A 15,050-nucleotide genomic window follows, 5' to 3' on the forward strand; every position below is an offset into this window, starting at 1 on the left:
TATTGATAACCATGTTCCTCTGGCGATTTGACCAGATTTGTCATTTTTAGCTAGCCTTGCTAAGTAAGGAGAGGTATTGTGAGAGGGGGATCAGGCGGTGTCAGTGTCCAGTTTGGGTGAAGTTTTTGGTCAATCATAGGGTTGCAGTGGCCACCCATAGTACACAGATTGCCAATCATCGCTAGCGATGGGCATATCAAAGACCAAGGAAGTCTTTTTACCTCATTGCGTGACATTTTGCTTAGCTAGTAACAGGGTTACAGTTGCCTTCCATAGTACATAGTACCTTCGCAATTTGCAGCTCTGTTTGCTCTTACGAATTTGGCGTAATTGTTACGACTTTTATCATTAATTACACCATCGCCGAAATAATTATGAATATTGAAGTGTTTATACGACGAAATGTGTCGAATTAATTCCATACTTGACAAATAATTCGGGACACCCCTGAGTACCGACCAAGGGAAATAACTCTTTAACGACTGAAATACAATCATAAGTGATCTCCCATTACATCGTACTCTCCGCGCAGGGGAGCCAGTATTGCTAGTATTGAATACAGTATGCAGGTGTGCATTGCTCCGCACCAGGGAGAAACCTGACTTGCCGCTTTTGCCGCCAATTCACGTCTAGCAGATTTGTTGCCAACCATGTCAAGACACCCTCGTGAGTCCGATTCTGATGTGTCCGAAGATGACGAGATGCCAACAAAAAAAGACACGCAAATCATTCAAGCAGGGATTCCGAAGGACATTTACAAATGCCTGGACATGTCTTCGAGCATCTGCTAAAGCACAGTGTGATGTGCATTGCCGATTGTGTAGAAAAGATTTTAGTTGTGCACACGGAGGATAAAATGACTGCCGAAAACGTACTCCATATATCACAAAAACATGTTTTCGAGGGCTGCTTCATCAAGCACCATGACCAACTTCCTCGTGAGGAGTGAGAAAAACAGCCAAACAAAGCTACAGCTACAAAATCGTAAAAGTTGAAGTGATGACGTGCGAAGTGATTGCAGAGCTGAATTTACCGCTTGGCACTGCTAACCCAGTACTTCCAAAGCATGTTCACCGACTCTGAAATAGCTAAAGGTATGGAATTCTTCTTGGTTTTTTTCACCATGTTGCCTTTTGGTTAGCATTTGGGCTATCATTTCCGTTGACATTATGCTGTTATATGCAGTTGGTGCCGTAGTGTAATATTTTTTGTGAAAAAAAAATGGCGCCTATAATTTGTAATATGTGTTAAATTTGCATGAAAAAGTAGGCCTATAGATATATATGCAGGTTTAGTGGAGGAGATTTTTTTTTTTATGAAATTAGGAGGAGCATACATTATACATATATATTATATGAGTTCATTATAATAAAAATGGTATAAATGTGTGCAGCTGGTAGTGATTTAAACTATAATTTCATTATTATGTATGTATGCTCTTCTATTTCTAATGACTTATTTGGAAATTTCCAGTGCCAGCTTGAGCTTCAGCGTCTGCTTATACATGTATTGTGTCATATGTGATATCATATTGAAATCTTTTTGGTTTATTGCAGGAATGAAATGTGGCAGAAATAAAACCATGGCTATTTATTAAAGAAGTAGTAAAAACTTACCTGAGCCACACATGAAATGAAAATAATGACAGTAGTAGCACGCAATTCCCCAGTCGTGGTGACAAGGGTAAATTCAGAAAACCAATGAAGTCACATTTGAATTGCTCAGACTCGCAAACTGCAATGGATCTGATATTAAAAAACAGATATTAAAAATAAATTTCAGTGAACAGAACATTTATTGACAGTGAATGTTTTAAAAATAATACTCCAGGTTTTTTAAAACTCAAGGTAATGATACTATCACTTCGTTAATGATTGATGATGTACAAAATCTTTCTTGATCATCAACAGGTGAAAATAAATTCAAGTTACTGGGTACAGAGGTGAAATCTGCTGGATTGAGCTGAACAAATTGTCTTGCTTTGGGCTCTGACAGTGGTAACATCATGGTTGGGCAGCACAAAGGAGCCTCTGCACAAAGGAGTCTCTCATGGTAAAGATGACCATCTAAGCGTGTTCCTTTGCTCGTTGCTCTTTATACACCATCCACATTGGGGCACGGAATGCTGCAACAGAGTGTCTGCCCCCCTTTGAAGAGGCCTTGACTGACGTACTATTTTTTTTTAGAAGAGTTCTAAACGACTTGATCAATTTAAAAGAAAATAAGACTTCTTTGGCATGGAACAGAGGAAAATGTTGAAGATTGTGTACCAGATGGTTCAGTATAAGCAGATAGTTAGTCTTTCACATTTGATAGAGCATATTGCCCGTGAAAATATTATCTGTTTCTTGGAACAGTGAGACTGGGACCACCGATAGATGCCGTCAAATTCCTGGAACTGATCAGTTCTGACTGGAAACAACTGTGACTTAAGCTAGGTTTGAAAAACCTATTGGGCAAATAGGGAAAAAGGCACGAAGTGAAATATGGTCACCCCCTCTAGAAGGACAGCGCTGAAGATGTGCTTTCCAGCTATCAAAATCTTGTCGAGAAGGTGTGGAAAGAAAATCCCAGGTAGACAGTGCATTTACTATCAGATTCACTGATTTTGCATTGGTAAAAGTAATTAGTATCTAGCACACCTGCTTTTACACAATAATGTAAAGATACAAACATGGCAAACAGTAAATCACGTTAATGTACACTAGTTATCATGATGTACACTTTACGTGTAATATGTCCTTGTGTTATTACCCATTGACACTATTTCTAAAGTGTTCTTCCATGTAATGTTATCACTGAATTTCTCCACTGTGATTCATATCTATGTAATTATATTTCTAATAATTTCTACATGGAAAAAACCTTAATTGTTTTAGATTTTGATTTATTTTTTCAGAAAGTTTCATTCACTTTTATCATGGACCTTTCCAGAAACAAGTTTACGTCCCCTGTTTGCTATCACATTATTCCATGGACTTTGTGTCATTTGTGATGTGTACAGAAGGGCGCTTTGGTGAGAATACAGTGACGTAAGTTGGAAGCAGTTACGTGAATAGTCCGCAGTAGCCTTCTGAAACATCACAATTTCAGAGTAAATAGGGGGAGGTGACCTAGTTTCTGAAAAGGTCTGTGTCAAATGAGTCAAGTGTACTGTAATGTAACTCATTACATGTACAACATGTACAATAAATCACAACACTGAAATGTTCACCCATAATGCGCCAATTCCCAGAACTAATGCTTGTTTTCTGACACTATCAGAAAAAGTCATTATCACTCTGAAAATTTTTGTTGCAGAGCTCATGTTTTGGCATCTGGCATATTGCCTAGATGTAAAAACAACTTTCTTGGAAGGTACACCAGCCAAGTCTTCCTCATTTCTGTCACTGAGATGGCGGTCATCATCAACAAGACTTTGTTAGATGTTTCCAAGAAGATCAACAGTTTTGAATTTGTTGATCATTCCAGCTTTCTTGCTGAGAACGACACAGTCAGTCGTCATCTACCCAGTACTGACGGCCTTCATGATAGTGTATTGGGCACTAAGACTTTTCTGAACACCATTCTTGAAAGTGCCAACAAGGTGCTTGTGAGGGATGCTGAAGAACAGGTTTGTATGATCATTAAATATCATCAAATATAATCACTGAAAATATTGTTTATGTCCACAATCATAATTGCGTAGTAGTACATCATGTCAATACTTACAGTAATGAATACTTTAAATGTATTTGCCATTTTTATTTGGTAGAAAACAAAACGTTTCTTCATTAATGTTACCAGATCAGGTTTGCTAGAGGACGTGGCACCATCTTTGCAGCCCGCAGTACAACACAGCCCACAGTACAACACAGCGAGCCCGTGACATGTGAAGAAACACCTTCCCAAAATCGTTGTTATGCCATCCACATCAAGGGATACATGTGACCAAGCTGTCGTGCAAAGTGAAGTGGTAAGATATGTTTTTCAACCCATATTAGGCCTTGACATTCGCGGAGAGTAATCCGTGTTATGGTGTAAAACAGCCCTCCTGAACAACAAGACAATTCAAAATAGGACAAAAGCATCACCAGCTGTAAACTATTCAGTTGTTTCAATGACCATATTATCTGAATCAGTTTGAGTTGTAAATACTATCAGTTTATTCTGTTGTCATTCAGTATTATGAATGTCATTCAGTATTACAATTTTAAGCCTGTATACAAACATATGTACAGTTTGTGATATTAACCCTGGTCCAAGTTTCCAACAATTCATTTTTATGTGAGTAATTATTGTTTTCTTGTGTGTTGCAGGATCCATCATCACCACCGTGTTTGAAGGCTGCTGAACAAACCTGTTTCAAACATCATCAGGATTTTTTCTGCAAGAAGTCATTTATGTACAGTCAGACATATGTACTTAAAGGTCTGCCTGATGAAGAAGGTGAGAAGATGAGATGCACCATAAAATCATCACAACATTTATTTTTCCAAAGGCATCTTTATTGACAGATAGTATTTACATGTACTATGTGGGACATTGGTACATTGTACATGTTTTTCCAATACAGCAGTACATATAGCCAGTGTGTAACTGTAGTTGTCTTCCTAAACACTGTTTCCTGATATAGAGCGCTACAGACAGTCAGTGCACTATTGGAGTTGTCTCCTTACAGACTGCTGGAGGTTACTCCATCTGAAATTATAACGGGCTATTGTGTCACATTTGACACTTACATGTATATACTTAAGTACAAGCTTTGGTGAGTGGGGTTGTCCCCTTATGTCAGCAGACCACCAGTTTATAAACTTAGCCCAGAACTGTTTTACCACTTCTCATTCAAAAACATATGGCACAGGCTTTCAATCTCATTACAGAGGTTACATGTAGGATTTACAGTTGCTCTTATCATATATAAGTATTTCTTACAAGCTGAAGTCCTATATAACAAACATAGCTGGAAGGATCTGAATGTACTTACAAGACAAAAATCATGACAACATCGTGACTAGAGTTATTCTTGAAGCACTTTGATGTGTCTTCATAACGCTGTTTGTAAAAGTGCTTTCAATGTTTTTTTTTCTGTCTGTTGTAGGAACTTCAGCTGGCTTCTCCTATAAACAGTGGGGATGCATGTTCCAAGTCTTCATTTTAAATTGGCTTTGTGGGCAAAAGGGATGTTGTTACGTTTGGAGACTTTATGTGCCAGACATCTATCACAAATTTTGAAAATGGCAACATTGTTGACAGAAAATGTTGAGCTTAACCCTGGCCTTCAATCAGTAAATCTATCCTAATTCATTACTGTTAATTATTTATTCAGGAGTTAAACAGTTTATGGTCTCACTTACAGCTGTACAAAGTTGGTATGTGTTATGCACCGTGGAATATTTGTTTCTTCATTACAAGGTGCTACTGAGGCTTATTCATGGTGATGAGCATCAATAGCATCTTGTCATTTGGGGGTCTTATAGGACTGTGGCCATGTTACAAAATTAGCACTTTAACAACTAACTTTCTTTTATTTCTGCAAACATGTTATCAGTGAACTCTTTATAAAATCAGTTTTTCTTGGGTTTTTTTTTTTTGAATTGCAGCATCCTTCCTGTGGGGGTTAGATGTACAGCTGTTCATCACACCATTCAAGAGTAAGTACGCGATGGTATTTGTCCTTGTTCAGGTGGACAGTTGTGTCTGTGGGCCAGTCACGCTGTCCTGATGAGAGATACTTAGAGCCGCATGTCCTTCAGCATATTTACAGGGTATTGTGCAAATTGATATATGAACATATACTAGTATATTGTCATTCCTCCTGCTGGCGTGTTGCAGGGGTCATCTCTAAAGTTACCTGCCCATTGATCTAGCTGGTTAAAAGAAAATTAAATGCTCATACTTTTTATACAGTGGTAACAAAAGCACATTACCCATCGTGTCTATAAAAGTAAGTTTTACATATTTTAGACTTTTTGTGAAGAAACTTGAAGGCTCCAAACTTCAAAAAAATAGAAATTTTGTGAGATGACTGACAGTCGCAACATTGTGAATCTATAAATGTATCCTGAATCTATCGGCCAATGACAAGCCAGCGGTCAGAGGGAATCCCCATGCCATGATTTCACATACCTCACTGGATCATGTATTTACAGATGACATTTGACAGGCAAGCTGCACGCTTGTGCGGTATATTTATGATGCAGAAGGTCATGCATGTACAACGAACACAGACTGACTATGTTTTAGATCCGCAGTCTTTCCTTCAATCACAGACTACATCCATAACAAATGATGTAATCAGTTTGTCTGTTATGGTGAAACATGGCTTGCCCCACCACATATACTATAGGGAAATAGCAATAATTACTCAATAATGGCACGCTTAAAATATATAGGAAAAAGATATGCACACCATAGCCCGAGAGCTTGGACATTCCTCTCTGTGTGGGAGTTAACATCACATGAGCCTTTACTTTTCTTTTAATGAATATCTATGTGTCATCCGTGTAAGGTTTGTCAAAGGTCGGATTATACACATGAAGGTTTCCTCCACCCATAATACAGACTGCCATCGTAAAAGTGAAATATTTTTGACTATGGCACAAAACAAATCAAACAATCAATCAAATAAATGCACTTCTCATTCCCAAACAGTCATTTTTCGTTTTGGGTTGAAATTTGAATTAAATTATTTCTTTTGTGCTTAACTTTATATTTTTGGCTGGTTTGTTTGTTCTTTTCACAATGAAATATTTAATGTCAATATGAAAAATTAAAAAGTGTAAAGTATAAATATGAATATAAACTTAAGTTACACAACAAATAATGTATTTGGATTAGAGAAATGGATTGCAGAATCATCTAGTTTTGTGGGTCAGTGTATTTATGTAAGAAATCAGCCTCTCTCTTTATTAGTTGTATGTTTACATTGCAGAATGAGTGTTATGCAGATGAGTTTACTAACATTGAGCAGTGGGCTTTGAAATTGTCATCGGGGCATTTTCATGAGATTTATACAGAGTTGAGTCTATGTTATCCTAAGCTGGTAAGCATTCATTTTATTTCATTTCTGATTGATGTTAGGAAAAATGTTCTGCCGCAAAATATGAATTAATTCCCATGTTTAAACTACTGTTTTTACTTCAGTACAGTTTCCTTCCATTCTCTTGGTAAGTTTATGATAGAATATTGTTCAAATTTAAAGATGTTTAGATTAACTTTGTGCGCTCATTCCGAATATGTCACAATGATTTTTATCAGAAGTGGAAAAAATCCCATGATATTTGATTAGCCATCAGCCTTTTTGGGTCACAACTGACAGAAAATAGAGTTAAACAGTACATTTAAGATGCCAGGTTCAATGATGCATGTCCAACATAATACTTACACATATACATCTCAAATCTAGCGAAAATCTCCACATCGAAAGTGCGAAGCTCATCAGTGACTTGACAAATTGGGGTGATTTACTACAGGGCTTTAGTTCCTCCACCCTTAAACCCAAAGTCGTATATGTTAAATATCCTTGTAAAACATCAGTCATGTTATATAAGTATACATGTAAATTGCCAGGGACAGCCATAAATATGTAGGCTTAAATCAAATTTGAGACTCTGGAGTTAAGAAAATCCCCAGTTTGTAATCACATTAAATATAGTGTCATTTGAATGAATCAACTAAGGCTCCAATGGTCTGCTTAATGTAGTTATGATATATATACATGTGTATATGTAAATGTCTACAAATGGCATGAATTTACATCTCATAGTTTATCTTAATATTATATTGTTATTATAACTTTTGTAGAGATGTTATCTTGGACTCCTCTTTTTTGATGAAAACTTCTATATTCCCCACAATAGGAGTTACCCTGCTTTGAACCATAACCGGTATCTGATCCGGTTACACCCGGAGACATTTTTCCAGAAGATTGAACATTTCCGGAAACAAAGTGAGGAAAGTGGTTTGCACCTGCATTTCCACTTTGAAGTGTGGACCCGTGATCACCAGACATTCAAACGTAGATTGCCTTCCACTTCTGACAGTGAAAACAGTGTTAAGACTAAAGATGGATGTGTATTATGTGGAAAAACCTGATAACAGCAGACTACCTCATCTGACAACTCCAGCAGAAGTTGTTAGTCACAGTGGTCAAAATTTAATATTACACCCTTTCCGAACATCAAATCAAAGCTCTGACGAAGCTTGGATAAGGAATATCAAGTTCAATCTGCAAAGGTATCATGAAGCAATTCACAAGGAAATGTTAAGGAAATGTGTGTTATTTTGAATATGTTTGCAAGTGGAGTTTTGTAAGCTAAATCTGACACAATGATATGTTGTGAAAGGCTGCTTTTGAAATTGGCTTCTTATCCTACCTGCACTGAAGGTGCGGTGTTCTGACTATGTTTTCTAACGCTGATAATACATATTATGTTCGATTTCTAGAGGCTGTTACCAATACTTTGTTGGACAGGTTGCTATTCCAAAACTATGCCATAGTTTAGAAATTACTGCTAATGAAGTAGTTCTCTCACAAGTATCAACGGGAGAGGACATTGGACGTGAATGTGCACAAATGACTGGTAAACAATTAAAACGAGTATGACCTCAGGAAGGTTTTAAGGGAAATGTGTGTGCTTTGAATAAGTCATCATTGGTATCTGCCTCAAATGGACATGGACTTTCATTGGAATATTTTATCCGTACTGCTGGAAAAGGATGCGAAACTAATTTGTCAGACACTTCCTCAGATAAATATTTTGTTAGATCAAATTTGTCGGAAGACTTAATTGACCAACTCAGACAGTTATTAATTTCATATCCATTGCGCCAAGAAAAAGAAACACAAGAGGGTGATTGTAACTTTTCTGAGGAGACTTTGCTCAAAGGGTCATCGCTTCTTGCACAAAGTATATTTCTGAATTATCTTTCCAGTGACCCATATCGCTTTCTTGGAACAAAGTTTTGCGCTACAATGAACGTCTACAAACCCAGCTTCAGTACGCCACAGGGCAAAGCCTACAACACTGGAAACTATACATGTGTAATGAAACACTTGCAAAGCGCAGCAGCTAGACAAAGAAGCCATGGCGACCTTTTCTTCTGCACCTGAAAACCTGTCATTGGACATGTCTGTCAATATTCCTGTTGATATTCCATGAGTTCCTGTCATTGGAAAGAACAAGGTCACTGGTGAAATGAAACATCAGTCACTGAACGCAGAAGAGGTCTTCAACATTGCTGAGCCTCTGTCAGTTTATGAAAACTATAAACGTCAGTTGCTACAAGTGGGAGTGTTTAAAATTCAGGTTTGTGATAATTTGAAATTGATTGCCATCTAATGATTATAGTGACACTGATGGTAGCTTTATGGAGTATGAATTTGTGTTTACGACAGGCACAAAAAACAGAGACGGGCACAGTTTGCCACATGTTCATGTAGTATTTCCACTTTTACCTGAAGGTATTGACTCTTCAGAAGTGTTACTGCCTGATTGACAAGGACAGTGTGAAGTGTGTGGCTGTTTCTTTCCACCGTCAGTTTATGTACATAATACCAATGTATGTATGTATGTATGTATGGATGTATGTATTCACGTAGGTATGTATCTTTCTTTATATATATGTAATTTATGTTATTTTTTATAGGACTTTGGCACCTGGAAACGATTCCAACCCAGCAAGAAACCAAGGGGTCAACAGCATTAGCCAGATGATACATGTTTCCCACTAACACCACGAGGAGGTTCTGCTGAATGGTTAGTGATAGGAACCAATTACTGGGTTCCAGGGGCCAATTACCGTGCCCCAGCTCCTAATTGGAGGAGCAAAAAAATGTCACACAAACGACTCCAATTACACTGGAGTAAAGTAAACAGTTACTTAATCATGAAGACTTTCGATCTGAGCATCCACCGAGGATGAGACGAGGAGCATCCTTCAGTGGGTGATGGGGGTTGCACTTCTTGCGCTGATGGAGCTGTTTGTCCCAGGCTGTTCATCACCGTTTATTGCAGCCAGGGGCGTCGGCAAGCTCTGCAAATGAGGTGCCTCCTCCAAGGGATAGTGCCAGTTCTTCAGATGAAGCGGGTGAAGCAGGAGGAGCCTGGATTTCTGGGGAGATGGTGGTGGTGCGGGGCCTAGACTCCACCTCCATCTCCACCAAACCATCCATGATTCTTCTTGTGGCATCTCTGCAAGGAGGATCGCTTCTGCAACATCCTCGGGCTCGGACCGAGCCCTCTTGGAAACGCAATTGCCCATTGAAATCAAAAGAAGTGAAAGAAATGAAAAAGAATTCGTCCAAGTATCCCATAAAAACAAATCACCTCCTAAATATAGCCTCTGTCGAGGTGGGTATAGCAACTTTTCATAGCGCATCCACAACGCTGTAAATGACCCAGTCCGGACAGAACTCAGAATTTTTTAGTGCAATAACTTAAAAAGTTGTTTAACATTGTTTGCTGAAATTTAGTTCACACGTGCATCACTATTATAAATCTGCAAGAATTATATTTGTACCTTTTTTAGCACCAACAATTTGACAAAACCATCGTATGTAAATAACACAGGAGCTTCGTGCTAGACTGCATTAAATCATTGACTGCCGAACGGACGTCTTCTCTGCAACAATGTATTCTTTCTCCTTGTTGTCCTCAGCTATCAGTCGAAGTTCAAAGCCTCCAAATCTCTAGGCTGGTCTTCAGTACTTGCTCCATTGTAAATGGTGCTCGGCAGTCTAGAGGTTCAAATCCAGTACATTCCTTTCCATTTTTTTCGCGTTTTTTTTTTCATTATCAGAACTTTATAAACACCAGGCTGCCAGAACTGGTAGAAGATTAGTGGCGTGTACCCAGGCAATGCTGTTGGATAACATCTTTAATTATTATTATTATTATTATTCTTAGTCGTCTCGTAAGTTTGCAATATCTCAAAAACTGTGAAAGTAAGAAAAAAAAAACTTTGGAGTCTTAATAAGGAACATATGAAGCAGCTTTTCAGGTTGCGTGCTGTTTTACCACTCACGTGATTTAGCGGCCATTTTGAATTTTCATGATACGCTAAAAAAAATTCTCCAAAACGGCAAAACCTATCGAGCTAAACGTTTCGTTTACAGTTTACAGGTGGATCGTTCTACCCAGATTGTAAAAAGCTTTTAGTTCGGTATGCAAATAAGGCCAAAACTGACCAACGAACATGGCTCAAAAATAGGTCATTTTTAAAAACCGCTTAAAATCACAAAAAACACATACACTATCTTGTGCCCCTTGGCATCACAATTACAAATATGCAAGAATTATTTTTGTACTTTGTGTTGTTTTTATCTTATGACCAAAAAACACCAGCAAAAATCCGAAAAAATCGTCGTATGTAAATAACATGAGAGCTTCGTGCTAGACAGCATCAAACCATTGACTGCAGTTTACCGTGGGTAGGGGCATGAGCTATGTAACAATGTATTCTTTCTCCCTGTTGTCCTCAGCTATCAGCCGAAGATCAAAGCCGCCTAATCTCTATGCTAGTCTTCAATAATTGGTCCATTGTAAAGGGTACCCGGCAGTTTTGGGGTTCAAATCCAATACATTCCTTTCCATTTTTTTTGCGCCTTTTTTTTAATATCATGAACTTTATAAACACCAGGCTAGCAGAAGTGGTAGGAGATTAATGGCGTGTACCCCGACAATGCTGTTGGATAACATCTTTAATTATTATTATTTTCGACAAAACTCTGCCGTGTTTCTAGCAAAACCGGCCAGTCCAATGTTTATAAAATTTTATCATGTTTGTCTCCCAGACTTAAAGTTGTGCATCGTAACTTTTTCGGCAGATAGGGACGTGAGATTTGAGCTGCAGTTGCACAAAGCCAAGGTACATTTAGAGTGTGATTGTGTACTCCTTTGAAAATTGTACAAGCTCGCTATTGGGTGAAAATTTCATGTGACCAAAAAACCCTTTTTTTTTCCAGTGATGTCTATGATTCAAAGTTAATGTCCAGCAAATGCTCATATCTGATGCAGATTTGAAAGCTGATTCCAAATATTCAATTTTTGCAAAACCGGAAGTGACGTTAGAGATGCAATCTTAAGGCCTTATATCATCCCAAGGAAAGCAGACAGCCTTCATATAGCCGGAAGGCAATGAAACGCTATCTCCCGTTTTTCCAGGTCAAATAACACCAAACTGTTACAGCTGTAAAGCTGAAAATCGCTGTAAATAATGGACTATGCATGTACTCTGTGCATCATGAAAATCGTGAACCTGTGTCAAAGGCAGATTTACCACATTCGGCACATTTACATGCTATATAGTGTAATACACTGCAAATGACCGGCCAACTGCCTTATTGATGAACGCTGTAGGGTCTAATTGAAAGTTTGAAAGGCGTAAATCCGGTTATGTCGTTTTTTTCTTTTCTCCGACGAACAGTTTTTTCGCGAATTGCCATTAAAGTGCGAAAAAGGTGAAATTTCACCCCTGTTTGGAGGTCACGTGACACAAAGATGACTGAGTGCAAATGGCTATATGTGTACTGTATGCGTGCAGAAAATTTTCAAGTGTCGTAATAAATGCGGGAGTTCCAGTGCTTGAAAAATTGTCCAAAGGCCGTTTTACTATATTTGGCAATTTGACGTCCCCATGTTATTTGATGCATTTTAAATGCATTTATGACTAGGGTAAATGTACAAACATGATAACGTAGTTCAACGTCCTGATCATGAATCTGTACTTGTTTCTTTCCTGCGACGTATATTTTTGCCGTAAATTGCGATCAAATAGCGAAAAATTGCAATTTCCACCATACTGGATTTTTCATGACCTTAAACTTTTACAGTTGTAAAGCTGAAAATCACTGAGTGCAAAGCGCTATACATGTTCTCTATTTGTGCTGAAAATCGTTGAGCTGTGTTGAAAAGACGAGACAAATGACTACGAAGAATGTAGACTGTTCTAATGGGTTGGTTATGTATGTATACATGGACACCATGACGGTAAACGGAAGTGATACCGTATAAGCCGGCAATACCGGCGTAAACCCAGGAATCGCTGCTTTAGCAGCTATATTTTCTTTTGTATTTATCATCTCAGAGTACACGTCTCTAAACATTTTCTTTATTCTTTCCAACAGAGTTGTTTCCCCTGAAAGACATTTGTTAGAGGTTTAATGCTCTGAAATACCTTTCTCCATTTTCTGTATTTCTTCTATGCTCTCTTTTACTTCTTTTATGCTGTATGTTCTTTTCACAAACTAGTATCCCCTGAACAATATTTTCTCCATTTTCTGTATTTCTTCTATGCTTTCTTTTACTTCTTTTATGCTTTATGTTCTTTTCACAAAATAGCCTCCCCTAAACAATATTTTGCTCTATTCATGTACTTCTTTCGCGTTTTACAGCGACACCGGGATTCAAGCCGGTATTGCCTGCCTATACGATGTCATTTCCGGTTACCCTAATGGTGTTCATGGATAGATACATAACCAACCTAATTAGAAAGCCTACATTCTTCGTTGTGATCAGTGCATTGTAAATACGCTGTGTATCTTGTATATGTAGGTGTGCCAAACGGAGTAAACCGACCATTGGCCAATATCTGAAGGCCTGCATGTCCCGTCTTTTTCAACACAGCTCAATGAATTTCAGCACACATAGAGCACATGTGCACTCAGTGATTTTCAGTTTTACAACTGTAATAGTTTTCTGTCACGAGACCTGCAAATGTGGTGGAAATTGCACTTTTCGCAATTTAATCGGAACTTACGACCAAATTCAACGTCGCAGAAAAGGAATAAGTCCAGGTTCTTGATCAGGACGTCAAACTACGTCAGGTAGCTTTCTTACTATATTCATACATTTATCCTGGTGATAAATGCATTTAAAAGGCATCATAAAACATTGGGACGTTAAATTGCCAAATATGGCAAATCGGCCTTTAAACAATTTTTCAAGCACGAAAACTCCCGCATTTATAACGACAGTGGAAAGATTTTCTGCATGCATACATTAACCACATCTACCTCATCGCACTCGACCATTTTCAGTTCCGCATCTGTAGCGGTATTGTGTCACGTAACCTCTAAACATGGGGGAAATTTCACCTTTTGTAATTTTAATGGCAGTTGACGACAAAACTGTGCGTCCCAGAAAAGAAAAACGACCAGATTCGTGATCAGAACATCAAACTACTCCCAGCAGGGTGCTTAAAACGTTTAAATTCACAAAATTTTTATCACCTGACAAATTCGTTAAGCTGGGATCGAACTCTGACATGAGACTGGCGTGAGCGGTAAAAGCCCGGTGCGATCTGCCTGATGTCAATTTTCCGACGTCAAACCTCTTTGCCACTCAACTATACTTCTTTCATGTTTTCTCGTATTTCTTTTATCTGTATCTTACAGAATTGTCAGCTGAAGGTTATTTCCTGATTATTTGTGTATTTCTTGACAGTTTTACGCCATGCTTTACTATAATTATGCGTGTAGCCATGTTTGTTAATATATATTGTATAATACAGCTTTGAGCATACAGCATTTCCCTGAAAGACATTCATCAGTAGTTTAGCGACCCTGAAATGCTTTCCTCCATTTTGCTTTATTTCTTCCATACTTTTTTACTTCTATTATGCTTTATGTTCCTTTCACTGGGTAGTCTTCCCTGAACGTTATTTTGTCCTATTCAGGTATTTCTTCCACGTTTTACAATGAGGTTTGCTTCTCTTTGTGGACTTTGAAAATTTCCTCCATTGAAAATTTGTTTCCATTAATTACATTCCTTAAAGAGTTGTCTCTCCTGAAACAATTCTTATCTATTTCCTTCATGTTTTCTAGCATTTCTTTCATCTTTATCTTCTTACGGAGTAGTCGCCCCTGGAGGTTATTTCCTGATTATTGATGTATTTCTTTACCGTCTTACGCCATGTTTTAATATAATTATGCATGTAACCACATATTTTAATACAGATGTATATAATAGAGCTTTGAAATACAACAGAGTTGTTTCCCCTGAAAAACATTAGCTACAGGGTTAGTGCCTTTGAAATTCTTTTCTCCATTTTTCTATATTCTGCTATGG

At 38.0% G+C, this 15,050-nt stretch overlaps 1 protein-coding gene across 1 annotated transcript; it reads left to right on the forward strand.

Moving 5' to 3' along the window:
• Positions 1–578: 578 nt before the first annotated feature.
• Positions 579–14,977, forward strand: LOC135464681 (uncharacterized). Its single transcript, XM_064742172.1, has 11 exons — positions 579–1,094; positions 1,911–2,052; positions 2,358–2,574; positions 3,301–3,613; positions 3,787–3,955; positions 4,299–4,428; positions 5,081–5,633; positions 6,914–7,024; positions 7,842–8,217; positions 8,917–9,290; positions 9,631–14,977. Exons 5-7 carry the CDS (start codon positions 3,902–3,904, stop codon positions 5,212–5,214), a joined length of 318 nt encoding a protein of 105 aa, XP_064598242.1. The 5' UTR covers positions 579–1,094; positions 1,911–2,052; positions 2,358–2,574; positions 3,301–3,613; positions 3,787–3,901; the 3' UTR covers positions 5,215–5,633; positions 6,914–7,024; positions 7,842–8,217; positions 8,917–9,290; positions 9,631–14,977.
• The last annotated feature ends 73 nt before the right edge of the window (positions 14,978–15,050 follow it).

The sequence above is a fragment of the Liolophura sinensis genome, chromosome 4 (genome assembly GCF_032854445.1).
Source record: "Liolophura sinensis isolate JHLJ2023 chromosome 4, CUHK_Ljap_v2, whole genome shotgun sequence".
Classification (NCBI taxonomy): Eukaryota; Metazoa; Mollusca; class Polyplacophora; order Chitonida; family Chitonidae; genus Liolophura; species Liolophura sinensis.